The sequence below is a fragment of the Rissa tridactyla genome, chromosome 5, assembly GCF_028500815.1.
Source record: "Rissa tridactyla isolate bRisTri1 chromosome 5, bRisTri1.patW.cur.20221130, whole genome shotgun sequence".
NCBI classification, from domain to species: domain Eukaryota; kingdom Metazoa; phylum Chordata; class Aves; order Charadriiformes; family Laridae; genus Rissa; species Rissa tridactyla.
In genome coordinates this window covers 75,065,379-75,082,721 of record NC_071470.1, presented here as the reverse complement: position 1 = coordinate 75,082,721, position 17,343 = coordinate 75,065,379, and the positions used below count along the sequence as shown (strand labels likewise).

The 17,343-nt window shown below is 41.9% G+C and overlaps 1 protein-coding gene across 7 annotated transcripts in view; it reads left to right on the top strand.

Annotated features, from left to right (window-relative positions):
* WDFY3 (WD repeat and FYVE domain containing 3) overlaps positions 1-12,592 on the top strand; it is a 178,025-nt gene extending 165,433 nt beyond the window's left edge. For all 7 annotated transcript variants that reach the window (XM_054202046.1, XM_054202045.1, XM_054202043.1 and 4 more), the window contains 10 exons: positions 2,099-2,246; positions 3,290-3,444; positions 3,891-4,049; positions 5,531-5,710; positions 6,814-6,996; positions 7,879-7,975; positions 9,025-9,354; positions 10,418-10,529; positions 10,884-11,081; positions 11,889-12,592. In XM_054202046.1, coding sequence (XP_054058021.1) covers positions 2,099-2,246; positions 3,290-3,444; positions 3,891-4,049; positions 5,531-5,710; positions 6,814-6,996; positions 7,879-7,975; positions 9,025-9,354; positions 10,418-10,529; positions 10,884-11,081; positions 11,889-12,009 — 1,683 coding nt within the window. In that variant the 3' untranslated portion in view covers positions 12,010-12,592. The remainder of the gene's footprint in view (positions 1-2,098; positions 2,247-3,289; positions 3,445-3,890; positions 4,050-5,530; positions 5,711-6,813; positions 6,997-7,878; positions 7,976-9,024; positions 9,355-10,417; positions 10,530-10,883; positions 11,082-11,888) is intronic.
* Positions 12,593-17,343: the final 4,751 nt, after the last annotated feature.

The following is a 17,343-nucleotide window of genomic DNA, read 5'->3' as shown; positions in this document are numbered from 1 at the left end:
TTTTTTTTTTTTTTTTTTTTTTTTTTTTTTTTTAAAAATAGGCATTTCTGTAGGGTTTTTTTGCTGTCCAGTGAAACTTTTAAATGTCATCAGTGAATTTTTCCAATCCTGGTGGGAACCACGGATACCTTCTGCAATTCACTGGGAACCCAACCCACATGTTGGGAACTCTAGACTACAGCAGCACATGTTGTTTCAGGACAGCCACAGGAAATTTCCTGTGGGGACCCGCTGGCAGCTGTCTGTCTCTTACTGCTTGGAAAGAAGGCTAAGAACTGCTTGTCTGTCCTCTGTGGCTGGCTGCTTTTCTCCTTTTCCTTCCTCGTGCTCTCTCAATAATCAAGATACGTAGTGGCTGTGGGGTTTTTGCCTCTGAAGTAATAGTCAGTCCCTGGGTTGTGATGATAATCGGACGTGGCCCAGCTAAAACCAGAGGAACAGATAAAGACTGGGGCTGACGGCAGGGCAATGGGAAAGTGTTGCAGCTGAATCTGAAGGTCTGCCTTAGTTTTCGAGTGCCTGTTAGGTACAAACCTACGATGAGATCTACCAGAAATTGCATGAAGCTTTGCTAGAGGAACAGGCAGACTGCAGTAAACTCAAAACTCCTTCTTTAAGTCATTTTTGGTGGTGAGCGCTCTGGGAGCGCATTTTTGTGTAACTGTAGAGAGTTTTGCCTATGACCTTCTGTGACTTTCCACAGGGGATCTAAGGCAGGCTATCTCAGTGACGTGGCTATTGTGCATGTTTTCACTCCTTTGCTGCATGGGGATGTAACATGAGAACTACATCTTTTTTTATCCCATCTTTTCCACCAGTAATGCCCCTGATAGTTCTGTTTCCCATTTTAAGAAGTTGTGCTGTGCAAAACATTCCAGAGCTGGTGCTGCATTTGGAACCACACTCTCTCAGACTCTGTGAGGGTCATGAGATGCCACAGCCTGGGGAGGCAGAGCAGAATGAATGAACAAGAGGAACGACTGCTCAAAGGAGAAAGGAGTTGTGGGGTTTTTTTTTTATTTTTCTTGGCAGAACTGGTGTTTTTTTGAGATCAGTTGCCCATGTGAAGGCTGTATGATGTGCCTTCTCTCTCCATCTTCTCATAGCCCAGCCAGACAGGAGGCATGCTGTAGTTCAGTGAGAGCTGTGGCACGTAGGCCTGTGATTACCCTTCATACCCAGAGCGTAGGTGCGAGCAGTAGAAACATGTGTGCGTGCTCATAGCTCAGCTGCCTTAGGCTTATGCACGTTCCCTCTGCTTTGGATAGGCAAACAGGTAACACGTCTCAAAGGGCTGTAAGGAAAATACCTTTCAGCCTTGGAATTTCAGTTCTCCTTTCAGTCCTGTAATAGCCTGTCTGCAAAAGAGTAATCAAAATCTTACAAAATACCACTCAGTGTTTATATTTGTCATTTACATTTTATAATACATAGCGTTACCATCCAATATTTTTATTATTAATTTATCACGTGATAAACCTTAGCGTGTGTCATTGATGATCGTGGCTTATTAGAAGCTATGGCTTATTTAACACTGAGATACTGGGGATGGTCACTGAGACGGTAAAATGGAAATTCAGTCACTCGTAATGAAAAGCTAGGCAGAAGATAACTAGGTGCTAAGATGCGTTTCTTGTGCGCGATTGTCGTATGTGGTCCAATTACATGCCCACCCATGCTGTCATTCTGTTCTTTGGTAGTCTGGCCGCCTCCCAAGTGTGTCACCTGATGTTTGTGGGACACAGTTTGTTTCAAAGCCAAAACTTAGCTTTCATTTTGTCCTAGGTTAGAATTTAATACCGTGTTATGTATCGACTTCGGGATTTTTGCTTGCTTTACTTCAACTGCTTTTGCAACTGGAAGTAGCTCTGAAGAGACTTTTCTTGTTATATCCTTGTGGGATTTCATATTATTTGTTGAAGTCTTATTGAAATGGTCGCCATAAGGTATTAGTGAATACTGAGAACAGAACTAAGTAGCATTTGCTGACCTGCAGAATTTTTAGAAGGTAAATTGCATGTACTGATGATCTCTTTAAGCTTGTGCTCTTGTAAACCTCTTGATTTTTGATGATAATCAATTTCTTAATGAATTTCAGCTCTTTAAAAAGCCACACCCACCGAAGCGTGTTAGAAGCCGACTGAATGGAGAGACTGTGGGAACCTCTGTGCCCCCTGGTTCCACAAGTGACAAGATTTTTTTCCATCATTTGGACAACCTGCGGCCATCACTTGCCCCAGTGAAAGGTAGAGTGAAAACCCACAGTAATTATTCCTGTTTCTTTGCCAGAGCATTCAGAGTTTCAGCAAAATCATCCTTTTCCACATTTAGCGTAGCTCTAATGTTCTTAATACCTGTACTTTTGTGAGAAACGCAAATTTAAAATATCCTAATACTCTAAGATTGTGTTCTTCGCTACCTTAAAGTGTACTTGGAAAGCACTACATCTGTGCTGCTTTAATGTAACTCTTTTAAAAGAGAGAGACAAAATTGGACCTAAGCACTTCTTTAAAGTCTTAACGAACGATATTCAGGGTACACTGTTTCTGGGCCTGTGATAGCCTCAATTTTGTGATTTTTATAGCAGAAGGATTCTTTATCACAGTGCTGAGAAATACTCAGAAGTGTTGACAGGAAAGGGTGGTGTTGGTTGTTGAGATTAAAAAAGGTGGGTTTTGACGTCGTCTCTGATATTGGACTGGACAAAACTTAATTGTTTGTGAGGCAGGTAAATGCTATATGGTGATTTTTTTCTGAGTTGATTAAATGAATCTGTGCCTGCCTGCCGTAAAGGGAGGTAGACGTACTACTACTCAGGACATAGCAGAGCTACACTCTAAAACTGGAAATTAGAAAGCCTTAATCTATATTTGCAAAGCTTGAGGAAAAACAGGTAGAACACCCACGGGCTGTAGTCAGGAACATAACCTGTGGGAACACTTGGCCAAGATGTTAGAATTGATACCAAAAACTTGTTTTCACTTGTGCCGAAAATGGTACAATGACTTTTAATGATGACAGGCATCTTGTCTGAAGAACATCTTGTGCAGCATTGCAGGTGGGGTCAGAGCTATCTGTGATCCTCAGGGTGTTGTCGCCACTACTGGTAATGCTTAGCCCTGCATTTGTTAGGAATGTAGCAAAAGTTGCCATCGTTGCAATTGAAACAAAGATTTGCATGACATAGCCAATACAGAGATCCTGCTTGTGCACAGCATCAAATATTTAATGGGATCAGGTAATATTTGTCTGTGCTAGCAATAAAACATAACCCCATCTTCTTTTTCAGAGCTCAAGGAGCCTGTGGGACAGATCGTGTGTACTGATAAAGGCATTCTGGCAGTAGAACAGAATAAGGTTCTCATCCCACCTACATGGAATAAAACTTTTGCCTGGGGCTATGCAGACCTCAGCTGTAGACTGGGTACCTACGAGTCGGACAAGGTTTGTAATCTGAAATTTTTTTTAGTGCTGAATGTACCAAAACCAATGAGCACTCAATAGTGAAAAAATCTAAGAATGGAAATTTATTTCACATGTGAATGAAATAATCTCATACTGCATATGTTTTATTGCTCCCTATCTGGTGGTCTTCATCAGAACACTGGCACAATAACATAAGCCAATTAATAATAATTTTTTACCAGGCCGGCAAAACATGAATGAATTAAATCTATGCCATTGAAGGTCATCTCTCGTGTTCTCTCGGGGGGCATCTTCTGGCAGAGGCTGGAATTGCTTCTGTCTGAGGAAAAACTGCACAGGGGGTAGCAGTGATATCTTGGTTACTTAATAGTCCAGCATGCAGGGGGGTTCTTAGGTTTTTATTTTTATCCTACCAAACACTAATCCTGCAAGTAATTCTTCTTTTTTTTTTTTTTTTTTTTTAGGCAGTAATTGTTTATGAATGTTTGTCAGAATGGGGTCAGATACTGTGTGCCATTTGCCCCAACCCCAAACTAGTTATCACTGGAGGAACAAGCACAGCAGTGTGTGTGTGGGAAATGGGCATCTCCAAAGAAAAAGCTAAAGCCCTCACACTGAAACAGGTAAGATACAATAAAGATACCTTTTACGTAAATTATGTTACAAGATCAAAGGAATTACCAAAAGGGTATTGCTCGCATAGTAAGCTTTGAAACCATGAGTCCAGCGAACCCTGGGAGAACTGAGTAGTCGAGGTGCCGATCTGCAGTGGAAGTGGGCAAAATGCATCTTGAAAATTGCATCATTTAAGGATAGTTGATCACCAGGAGCTTTTCGGAGAGACGGGGAATTTGGTAGTGATGTTAACAAAATTATACTGGTGTGTTTTGTGAATTCATCTGCTTTATTGTAGTGTTGTATAAAACTGTGTCAGGGAGGGCAGTGAAGGAAACTGTCTCAAAAGTTCGTTTTCCTTTTTTATTTTTTTTAATTTTTTCTTTTATAATGTATATATTTAAATTACACTTCTGTGCAAAACTTTGCAGTTTCTGGCAGTGATGTTTGTGGAGCAGAGTATACTTGTTCAGGATCACCTTAAATTGTTCTTGCTTTGTTAATTCAAAGCATCAACTTTTAATCTAACAAACGAGCACTCGTGCTTTAAAGTCACTTGCAGCTAAGTCTTGTATTTACTAAAGAAAGAATAATAAAAAAGCCCACCTGTAAACGAAACAAAACACCCCCATCCAACTACCTCAAAATATTCTAGAAGCTGTGTGTCATTGTTATAGGTAGCTAGGTTGTTAAGTGTTACTGTTCCTGTTAGCATCTTCATAGCAGGACTGTTTCCAGAGGAAAGCTTCCACTTGAGAAGAAATTTAGAGAATTATTTAATAACTTCCCTTGCATGGTCTCCAACAACTGTCCAAAGCTATGTTTCCAAAGCATTTTACTTAAGAAGAAGGCAAGATAAAACACTCTATCTTGAATTTCAGGGCAGTATATTGAAGGCCATTTATTGTACTTTAGCCAATGATTTGTAACTGCAATAATCTGACTGTATTCCAGACTCCTGTTCAAATGGTTAGGTTAAGCCTAAAATGTAAAAGCAGGGTCTAGTACAAGTAGATGCTTGTAATTTTCTCCTCCTTCCGATTGACTTTACCATTTTGGCTGCCGCTCTTTCTTGTCTTTTCTCAAACACCAACAGAAGTTTATATAGGAGCTATTTACAAAGAATTTCTGTTTTCAGAATGTAATTTCAGGTGCAGCCTGGAACACATATGGACCCTATAAATAAGCTACTGATGCAGAACGGGTTGGAAATTTATTTTGGGGTTTTTTTTCAGTAGAAGTCTATATAACATTAGACGCTTGAAATTTGGTTTTGTGAGAGTACTTTTTAAATGGAAAAAAAAATACTATTTCTCTTATTGTCAAGTATGAAAATAGTTGCCAACTGAATTCTTGTAAGTCACTTGCATCTTCCGATAGGATATTCATGTTTACATTATCTGAATCTCTTCAGATAAGTGGGTTTAATGCCGTAATTTTTGTACTCTCTCCTGATGGCAGCTTGTTCCTCCTGACTTTTGTTTTACAGGCATTACTGGGTCATACTGACACTGTCACGTGCTTAACAGCATCGCTAGCTTATCACATAATTGTGAGTGGATCACGGGATCGCACCTGCATCATCTGGGATTTGAATAAACTCTCTTTTCTAACACAGCTTCGAGGTCACCGGGCTCCGGTTTCAGCACTCTGTATAAATGAATTAACGGTAAGAACCAAATACCATTCACCAATGTGCAGTGGAAACAGTAGCAAGAGTCAGAAATTGCTACACCAAAGAAAAATAAACCAGGGTCTTCTGTTAGTTTGAGAAAACTTGTATAACTCATCTGAAAACTAATTAGCTGGTTTAGGGAATTATTTGCATCTTTTGTCCAGAGACGCACATAGGTTTGTTCCATGCAGAGCGGCTCGAGTTCAGAAGGGCATATTAACAGTGCTGGCAGCAGTGTAGCTAGTGTGGCGTTCAAAGTGGGTTGTCAAACCTGCCACAGGAACTAAGAAAAGATATTTTGATATTTGACCTTGGTTGACTTTTGTTCTCTTACGCTTCATTTAAAGGAAGCAGAAGATACCTTGGATGAAGCTGCAGTGACGATTGTAGCTGAAACAGACATACCCTAAAAGCATGTCTCCCTGGTGGTCCTATAAGCGATGGGTTGCCATTTATCGAGCTCCCGTGCACGTCAAAGATTTTGCCTGAGTTGAAACTTTATGCAGCTGGTCCATGAGGGCTGGATGGACCATGATGCAACTGGAGCAGTTGTAGTGGTTGAAATCAAGACAAAATGGGGCTGTAATGCAAGGAGGGGTTAGCAAGTAGATTAGCTGCTAGTAGTCTGGTGATGCCAGTGGTTTAGACTGCAGCTCCCATTTCCCCTCTGCACTAGTTTGGACCATCTCTCGCTCTTTTCCCAATAAGGAAGCAAATGAAATTTAAGGTGGTACATGTTTGTGAAAAAAGAGAGGAGTCTGTGAGAATAGCGTCTTTGAAAACTGAGAAGGAAAAGTGCTGAAAATACACTGTTGGATTGCTATGCTGTGAAAAGTGGAGGAATTGGTCTACTCATTGTATGCTGTAAATACAACAAATAGGTCGCTACTAAGTCTGCTTTTCTATGTACAATTTAAAAAAAAAAAAGCATATCATCCTAAAGATTTGTTTAGGTGTCCAAACTAGGCTCGAACAGAACTTTCTGAAAGTGCCAGCTTTGATGGCTGAACTTGGCTTATAAATGAACCTGGCTTATATTTTGCTGAAGAAAACCTAAGACCTATATTGAAATACGGAGATGTTATTTGTCTTTGCAGGGGGATATTGTATCATGTGCTGGCACTTATATCCATGTATGGAGCATTAATGGCAGCCCTACCGCAAGTGTAAACACTTTCACTGGCCGAAGCCAGCAAATAATGTGTTGCTTTGTGTCAGAGATGAATGAGTGGGATACTCAGAATGTCATAGTAACAGGACATTCGGATGGAGTTGTCCGGGTAAGTATCAGGAATCACTGTTTGAAAAAATAAGTTTACTCCTTAGTTAGTAGTAGTTAGAGTAGTCATGTCTATCCAACATAGTGTCCTGGCCAGTACAAAAAGCAGTTTTGCTATATTGGGTCTTCCACCTGAACAGTTAAATCCTGCAGGAAGGAGGGAGTGCAGGCTGGGTAGACGATGCAGACTGCTTTTGGTGCTGGAACCAGCTGTGCCTTTTCTGCACAGGGTGGTGCAGTGTATCGTGTCCACAAGTTAGATGGACATCAAAGATTCGTGGAAAACTCTTTCAGTCAGCTGACATTCCTATACAGTCTTTCAGTTTTCTTTCTCCTTTTCGATCCACCCGTTGTGGTGGTGGGGCGTAACTAGCAATAGTCAGGAGCATACCTTTTGCTTCCTGCTCTGTTTTGGTCACCAACTTTCATGCCTGGAGATTGTAGTTTTCGTTTACCGTTTTTGTTCTACACACCTTGAGACACTCATTTTGCTGCCTAGAAAGAAAAGAGGAACTTAGTGGCATCTCTGATCACTGCGAGCTTAGCCCAATTTTTGGTACTTTGCTGTGCCGTCCTGGGTCTGCTTTAACCAGAGTCTGCTGGTCAGATTGCTGTGTGCAGTGGATTTTTTTTTATTTGAACAGCAAAGATGTTAAATAACAGCACAAGACTTGTTCACTTGTGATTCAGGCATGAACACACGTCCTCTTACAGTAGTTAGCCCCCGTAAACAGGGCTCAGTATGGAGATGTGACCTGCCTCTCACGCTACCAGTGCAAACATGCAGTTCTAATAAGCCATCCTAACTCTACAAGAAGCTCAGAAGAAAGCTAAGAGTTCAGTACATGCCACTTTGCTTATTCCTTATTCCCTGTCCCTCCAGTTCTGGCGGATGGAGTTTTTGCAAGTACCAGAAACACCAGCTCCAGAGCCTGCGGAGATGCTGGAAATGCAAGAGGATTGTCAGGAAGCACAAATAGGTATGTCTCCTGACAAGTGTTTTGTCTTTGCCTTTTATCTGATCTTCACCATACATAGGTAAAATCATGTGGTTATACAGTGCAGAATGGACGAAGGGGATTTTGTCTCAAATGAAAATTGACATCCAGTGGGCCTAATAAATAAAGCGTCTGAGTTCTTTATTCACCACCTTGCTTATGGTAGTTTCATACTGCTATGAGTAAGAAAAAATCATGCTCATCATAGGTTTTTTTCTGTGAAGATTGAACTTTTCTGTGTGTGGTTGTTTCTGCTATCGGTAAACCCAATGGATGTTACCATTGTCCAAAAGCTAGATTTTTATTTTTTTATTTTGAAATGGAATTATAGCATAACAGCAGAGTTAAAAAAAATCTACTGATGGAACAGTAGGCTGTTGAGACAAGCAATGCTGGCCGTATCATCTTTCCACTGTCAGAATATTCTGGTCCATGCTTGATGGGTGTGTTTTCTTTTAGCCATCTCATCTTCCTCTTGCCCTTTTCATATTGAAGATACGATCTGGATTTGGATCTGTATCGCGTGATACTCATTAGCAATTACTATATATAGACAGCTCTTTTTTTTTTTCAGTGTCACTAGGAATATAAATATCTTCCACAGTTGCTTTTTTTGTATTAACAAAACCTGTTATTAACAAATCTGCATCATGTTTCTCAGTCGGCTGGAGTTTCAGCATAGCTGACTGTGTTACTTGTGTAAGTTTTGCTGAAAGACAGCAGGATTTGGTTTTGCTAACTTGAGCGCTGTTGAAAATTGTACTCATTGTGTCTCTCATAGCCTACCTCAGATGGACTATCATAGGAAATTGCTTCAGCTAAGGAGTGCTGTTTTCTGACAGACCAGTACAAAAAACGCGAGTTGTTTGATTCCTGGCAGGAGCTGAATCTTTGCGAAGGCTTTGAGATGCCTCCATGCAGTTTCCCCCTAGTCGTGCTGCAGTGGTTGTAGGTAGTGCAGCAGCAGAATAGGGGAAGAGCTCAGGCGATCAGCAGCCTTGCTAACAACATCTTCTCTCCTGTGAATCCAGGGCAGGAAGCCCACGAAGAGGACAGCAGTGACTCCGAGGCGGATGATCCATGCATAGGCCAGGACACGAAACTGCAGGAGAGCCAGAGTCAACCAAGCAGCACCAGCCACAGGCCTAGGTCATCATCAAACAGAGCAGCGGCAGCATGGTCAGCAGACAGCGGCTCCGATGACTCCAGGCGTTGGTCAGATCAGCTCAGCTTGGATGAGAAAGATGGCTTTATCTTCGTGAATTATTCTGAGGGACAAGCCAAAATGCATCCCCATGCTCAGGTTAACCACCCGCACCCCAGCTATGCTGAAGCACGGCACTACAGCAAGCTTAAACCAGGTAAAAGAAACTGGACACGCTTCCTCTGTCAGATAAATGTGCTGTCAGCACGGACCCGTAAGGCAGTCTCTCTCTGTCTGTGCAGCTCTGAATTCCAAAATGGTCAGTGAAGAGAAAAATTTGTGTGCAAAGGTTGCGTGTTGTTCAAGCTTTTCCTGGTCAGTTTACCCAGCTAAGGCACTTGATGGCCACCACCACCACCACAACCCCCTGCAGTGGGATGGTGGAGAGAATGGAAAGAACAAAAGCAAGGGAACTGACAAGTCAAGATAAGGATAGTCTAATAAGCAAAGGAAAACAGGAAGACAAAACAAGCGATGCAAAGGCAATCGCTCGTCACCTCCCACAAGCAGAATGATGACCAGCCAGTCTCTGAGCAAATGGCTGCCTTCCCCAAAAACCCCCTCCTCTCAGTTTTATTGCTGAGCATGATGTTACACAGAGTGGAATTTCCCTTTGGTCAGTTTGTCAGCTGTCCAGCTTGTGTCCCCTCCTGATTTATTGTGCACCTCCAAACTGCTGACGGGGCGGGGGGGCAGAGCAGAGTGGGGGAAAAGAGAAAACCTTGATACTCTGCAAATACCGCTGAACAACAGCCAAAACACTGGTATGTCATGGTGACTATGTTTTAGTCACATGCCCAGAACACAGCATTGTGTGAGCATTTATGAAGAAAAGTAGTGACAGTTGGAAATCTAAGTCTTGACTTTAAAAAGAAAATAAATAAAATTAAAAAATAAAATGAAGCTATCCCAATCCTGACAGGCTTTGGTACAGGGCTTCCCTGTGTACATCACCATTCTCTGCAGCCCCCAACTGGACTCAGAGAAATTGGAGGCCCTGTGCGTTGTTTTGTATCCTCTCCTTTCTTACATGTGTTGAGGAAGCGGTTGAAAAACGTGTTTTCCCCAAGAGAAACTTGAGTCATAGAGAATTCTCTCTGGGGGGAGATTATTTCTTTCTACAAAGTCTCACACATACAGGTATGTTGGGGGAGGAGGGAACAAATATGAGAACAAGCAAATTTGCTTTTTCCCCCCTCCTACTTTCTGCTCGTTTCTAGGATACAGATGGGAGCGTCAGTTGGTGTTTAGAAGCAAACTAACTATGCACACGGCATTTGATCGCAAAGACAACGCACATCCAGCAGAAATCACTGCACTCGGCATCTCTAAGTGAGTAGTTCACAAGTGATCACTTACAACGTTTTTTTCGGTGTTGTCAGCGGGAAGTGGTCCGAACCAGCCATTGTTCTTTGCATAATGCTGTTTTGTGGTGCTTCTGTTTAGGGCAGCCTTGTTCGAGGACTGAGATAAAAATACGAAAATAAGTAGACTTACTCAGCTGCATTATGTTATACAGAGTGTTGTTGTAGCTCCATTTCCCAGTCAGACCAGGCTAATGTACACATTAGTTACTGTGCTAGTAGTTTAATTTATGACATATTCTGACATGTAAAATTGGTCGTCACTGTCTGTGCGTTACTGTGCCAGAGTTGTTGCAGGAATGTTTTTGCTTTTTTCTTGCAGGGATCACAGCAGAATTCTTATTGGGGATGGTCGAGGCAGAGTGTTCAGCTGGTCTGTAAGCGATCAGCCTGGCCGATCTGCAGCTGATCACTGGGTGAAGGACGAGGGGGGAGACAGCTGTTCGGGCTGCGCGGTCCGTTTTTCACTCACGGAGAGGCGTCACCATTGCAGGAACTGCGGACAGCTCTTCTGCCAGAAGTAAGCCAGCCGAGAGCCTCCTTTGGGCTCTTTTCCATACTGAATTTTAGGCTGGGTAAAGCTGTTGCATGCAACGGAACTTTGCTGAAAGACTGAGGTTTCCCTTACCAGAACAGAACTGATGAAGAAAAAGCATCAAAGCTCTCAAAACTTCCAGGGAGGAATTGGAAAAGACACACAGACCCTTAGTAAATCTATAGTTAGCAAGACAGGTATCAGGAGAGAAGGAAATCTGCTTGCAGCTTTGAAAACCTCCCTGTTGCCCATCTGGGAAAAACTCTAGGCAAATGAACTTAGCAAAGGAAAAAAATCCCAAACAAACTTCTTTTGCAACTAGTTGTTCTTATCCTTCCACAAGCAACCCGGTCAAAATGTAAACCATATGCAGGACTGTAAGGATGCAGATTTAGGAGCCAGTGACATGTAGCCTCACACAGGGAAACATATGACACAGCAGATGTATATGAGCTCCTCTTGCCCAGGAACTGAGGTGGGAGTCTCTTCTCTGGTCCACTAGGTCAGACACGGTATTTTATTTCTAGTTTCATCTCTGTAGCTGTATACTTTGAGTCTAAACTGGTGACAACAGCTGTTTTTAAGCTACCTCTCAGCGCAGAATCATTGCGTTGATTCTGTGGTGATCATACCTGTTAAATTCTGCTTCTGCCACACTGTATTGCATTTCCTTGATGAGTTTGGGCAGTTCTCTGATATTTGAAGTCATGATGATAATTTCCACACCTGGACAGAAAATGGCCAGGTCAGGAGAGGACCTGTGTTCACAGCGATGTTTGTTTTCCTCTACAGGTGCAGTCGGTTTCAGTCTGAAATCAAGCGTCTGAAGATTTCCTCACCAGTCAGAGTCTGCCAGAACTGCTTCTACAACCTGCAGCACGAGCGGGGTTCAGAGGAAGGGCCCAGAAATTGATGGGGTCCTGGCAAACAGAGACCCCATCCAGCCCCGCCATCACTCCAAGAACTAGTGAGAGTATCGTGCAGTGATCGGAAGGGATTAGAATATTGTCTGTTTACACTTAAGTTTATACTGAGTTTTAAGCACTAAAAGTAAAAAGGGATCATTGAATCGATTTGTGTTGACAGAAGGTAAATGAGGCTAACAGCATAATTAAGTGAAGAGCAAGGCCCAAGAAAGACATGATTAATAACCACAAATCCAATAGAACTGTCAACCCCTAAACCTGTGTTGACGTGGCTATCGAGAAAATCCTCACTTATCCTAAATACCCATTCTTGTCTTGTTTTTGTAGAGCTAGTCATCTTTATCGGGGGGAGGGGGAGGGGAAGGCTTTTTAGAAGATAGTTGTAAATCTGCCTTCTTCGCAAGCAACTGTGTATATTGTAAATAGGTATAATGGCCTTTTTATCTAAATATGAACTTAACTGCCTGTTACATGGGACTTCAGATTAACCACTATACTTTGTGTGGCATCTTTATCTCATCTATCAATTTAAATACGAATGTTAAAAAAAAAAAAAAAAAAAAAGAGAAACCAGAAAACTCAAAGGCATTATGCGTATTTCTGTTAAAAATCCAGTCTGTGCATGTTTGTTCTTTCAGTTGCCCACAGTATCTTAATCTAAGTAAGGCTATTCGTAGAATTACATGGATTTTTTCAAAAGAAAACATTTTTGAGAATAGGACTTGGAGTATTTTATTCTAGCTGTAAGATAACCAGGAACTAAATTGTACACTTGTGTTGCATTTTATACCAAACTATTTACCACCTCAGTGTTGTTCATATTTAATAAGGCCTCTTTTATACATATGTCAGAGCTGCAGTTTTGTTAATTACTTACTGTTCATTAGCAGCTGATTCATGCAGTGCAAGAACCAGCTTTTAACTTCTTTAGTCAATAGCAATTGGCTTGCATATAGATACAGAATGAATTCCTTGTGCATAAAATTTAACTGCTGTTGTCCTGTAGCTTGTTTTGCGAAAAAACTTCCAGAACAATAGGCATTGCTCTAAAACAGGGTGATCTTAGTCATGTCAGAAACGCTTCTAAGAACTAATCTTCGTGTTTCAGCACATGGCATCAACTTGAGGACAGCAGTAGACTTCCATTGTGGTTTTTAAGTTCCAATATGAATTTAATTGCAGTATTTTTTTACTACTCTATCATTTATTTTGCACTACATGTGGGATGAAGTAGAGACACTGATATCCACTGGGATTGGAACGCGTGCATTGGATAGGCCCATGGACTTAATTTCTGAATGAGGTCTTGCCAGTGGTTTTTTGGTGGGGCGGGAGGGGGGGAAGGGGGGGACAGGGGCAGGCTGGTGTTTGGTTTGGTTTGTTTTTTTAACGTATGTGTATATATTTTGTAAATGAGTGACAAACCAATCTAGCTCTAGGTATATTCACAATGGGTTCTTTTAAATAGCGGTAAGGATATGACCCAAACCAACAGAAGACAAGTGGCCCTGCTTTTGCTCTGCTAGTGCTTCGGTGAGCGTCTTCACTCGAGACGATGTTATCCTTCACTTGAAATGATTTGGGCAGACTCTGGCCCTGGGACAGTAAATGGTTAAAACCGGCACTGTTGGAATTGCACCATCCAAAATGCCGGACCTTCTGTGGTGGTGTGAGCTCCTTCCAGAAGGTCCTTGGCACGGCGGTGGCACACCTGTCTTCTCTTGATTTGAGCTTCTAGCAGTGAATAATTTGTTAATCCTGATCACTTACTATTTACCCTGGTATCACATGTTTATGCACTGAAGGTTAAATACGTATTTTGATACATGTTTGTTTATTATGTATGTGCTGGTCTGTAAAATGAGATATATTCCTGTTTTGGTATGTATACTAAGTCCCCAAATGAACAGAAAGGCTTCTCTAGAGCCCTTGCACACTGTTGAGTAAATGCAGGTTTGTTGAGATTTTCTGACCCAAATAGATCCCGTTGGATCCAAAGAGTGATGATCAAGTAGCCGCGCTGCATGGCTACCTGGACAGATTTGTCCCTAAAAACAAGAATAGGTCCTCAGTAAGCATGTGCGGAGCACTGGAATTTCTCTGTTCTCTCTAACGTTGCCTTCACCCTTCCCAAAATGATGCGAAACCAGCATAGTTCAGAAGACAGGCTAGTGGCCTTAACGTTTTCAGTTTGAAGAAAAGGCTATTTTAACCAATGCCTTTGAGTCCACGGAGTTTTCTTCCCCTTGCCTCCAGATTTCAAATCAAAACCAAATTTAAAGTCTTTTCTACAGAGTGGAACTCGTACAGCCACATAATTAAACCCTAATAAAAGCAAGTTTTATGACAATAACACTGATATAATCTAAACACTAGAGCAAACAGTTGGCATATAGTACTAATGCAGGGTCGTGAAGATAGTGGGCCGTCAGTGAAGAGGTAGTCGACTGCGTTCAGCTGCATAAGCACGTTGTACGGGTGGTGGTCTGTGCTTTGTTTGGCAGCGTACTGAAAAATCAAGGTGGCTATTCTTTACAAATTCTGTAGTGTAGAGGTTAGTCCCAATTTACATTTTGCAAACAAATCACCACAGCCCTCGGACTTAATTCTTTGTTTGCGCTGTTCCAAAAAAACAGGTTCTTGCTTGTAGGAGGTGGAGGGGAAAAACACACCTGCTCATATTTCCTCTGGCAGCTGGTGCTGTGGGCAACTGTTTTGTTCACTTGGGAGTGGGGTTTTTTTCCCGTTTCTTTCAAGCTTCTAATGCAAATACTTGCTTTGTTTTCCATGTAAAGATCTGTTGAGCAAAAGTAGACTCATGTACACTACCATTAGTAGACTGTATTCTCTGCAAGTACCTCACGTGTCTTCTCCTGCCTTGTTCTTTGTAGTATACTTATTCATGTACTCTTAACATTCGTATGTAGTGTGCAACTGTAATGTCATGCTTCTGAGAGCGGGTTGGCTGCCTCCAGCCGACATTCATCAGTTCAATAGCAGAACACTTTAGATAAGTTATTTTGCACTTTCTTATGTATAAAATTGGTAGAAACTTATATTTGCTTTGTATCATTTAAAGACTCCTTTTGTTTCAGTAAATGAACTGTGTACAAAATATTTATGCAGTTAAAACTTTTTAGAAAGTATTTTTAATTTCAGCAAGTTTGGTTACTTGTTGCATGACTATTAACACAGCTGACTTTTTGTGTCAGTGCAATGTATATTTTTTTTGTCCTGTTATTAACTTGTAAGCCCTAGTTAAATGGCCATTTATTTGTACAGCATCAGGAGTAAATTGAAGATAACTGGCTAAGACTGGAGTGTGGAATTTTGTACTATATTGCAGAATCCGATATCTGTTTTTTGGTGGTTACGTAAAAGGCCTGACGATTTACTATCTAGTGTGCAATCTGTGATATCTGAATGTTCATTGTATATTTGTCTCCAATGCAAAAAGGTAGAGTAACACAATTACAACAATACATGATTAAATGCAATAGTTCAGGTACTGAAGTATTTTTTTCATTTCAAATAAATACCTGCTATTTACCACCAAAAAGCTGGTTTGCATTTGTTGGAAAGACACAACATTTGGAGCTGAATAAACATTTTTAACATGGGAGCGGTAACTAATGAGTAACATGTTTCTATATAATCATGAGGAGTAAATTGCTATTATTTGTTGCAGTTTTGCTTTCTGAACGCGAGTACGATGATGCAGTGTGAAATCATGTGTCTTTGTTTATTCTTTTTTGCTTCATAAGCGTTGTTGTAGAGCGTGAAGCCAGCAGAATTTGACAGTGTGTAGAAGAATAGGCTGTACCGATAGAGAGAAAGCCGACAGAAAAGAATGATTTAAGTCATGCTGGATAAGGACAGCGCAAGAGGAGGAAGTATCAAAATCCAATTTAAATCATCTTCCCTGAGGAGAGACTGATTACTAGAGCAGAACTTGACCTTATCTGGTGAGAAACAGCCTAAGATTCCCAAATGTTGAAATATGTTACTCCTTCTTTAATGTGTTTTTATATGCTTTTCTAAGCTGATAATGCTAAAGAATGTGGGGTTTCATGTTGGCAGTTAATTATGTGCCAGCACTGGTGGCTAACAGTTTTTCTCTAACTAAAAACCAGGCTTTGATTCAGTTGGGCCTACCGTGTTGCACCCTCAGTAAGCCTGCAGACAACACCGAGTTGGTGGGAGTGTTGATCTGCTTGAGGGTAGGACGGCGCTACAGAGGGATCTGGACAGGCTGGATCGATGGGCCGAGGCCAACGGTATGAGGTGCAACAAGGCCAAGTGCCGGGTCCTGCACTTGGGTCACAACAACCCCATGCAGTGTTACAGGCGTGGGGAAGAGTGGCTGGTGGGAAACTCTCCAGCTGCCTGGGGGAAAAGGACCTGGGGGTGTTGGTCGACTGCCAGCTGCATATGGGCCAGCAGTGTGCCCAGGTGGCCAAGAAGGCCAACAGCATCCCAGCCTGTATCAGGAACAGTGTGGCCAGCAGGACTGGGGAAGTGATCGTCCCCCTGTACTCGGCACTGGTGAGGCTGCACCTCGAATACTGTGTCCAGTTTTGGGCTCCTCACTACAAGAAAGACATTGAGGTGCTGGAGCGGGTCCAGAGAAGGGCAACGAAGCTGGTGAGGGGTCTGGAGAATAAGTCTTATGAGGAGCTGCTGAGGGAGCTGGGATTGTTCAACCTGGAGGAAAGGAGGCTGAGGGGAGACCTTATTGCTCTCTACAACTGCCTGAAAGGAGGCTGTAGAGAGATGAGGGTCGGTCTCTTCTCCCGGGTAGCAGGTGACAGGAGGAGAGGAAACAGCCTCAAGTTGCACCAGGAGAGGGTTAGATTGGATATTAAGAAAACTTTCTTCACGGAAAGGGTTATCAAGCATTGGAACAGGCTGCCCGGGGCAGTGGTTGAGTCACCATCCCTGGGGGTGTCTAAAAGAGGTGTAGTTGTGGCGCTTGGGGACATGGTTTAGTGGTGGACTTGGCAGTGCTAGGTTAATGGTTGGACTCCATGATCTTAAAAGTCTTTTCGAACCTAAATGATTCCATGATTCTATGTTCCTTGGCTGATGAGCACCAGAAATTACATTGCATTCTTTGGTTGTAAAAGAAAAGGGACTTCGATTGATGAATTTAAGTGTGTATGCATTCAACTCCTTCTGTAAAGGCTTTGGGGTTTTTAGTTATGTGTAGTAGTTATAGAAGCAATTTTCACGGCCTTCCTAAGCCTTATCTTGGTTATATAGTATTGGTAATGTCCCCTTTTCACAGGTTCAAGTATTTCTCATTCAAGGATTTCCATATT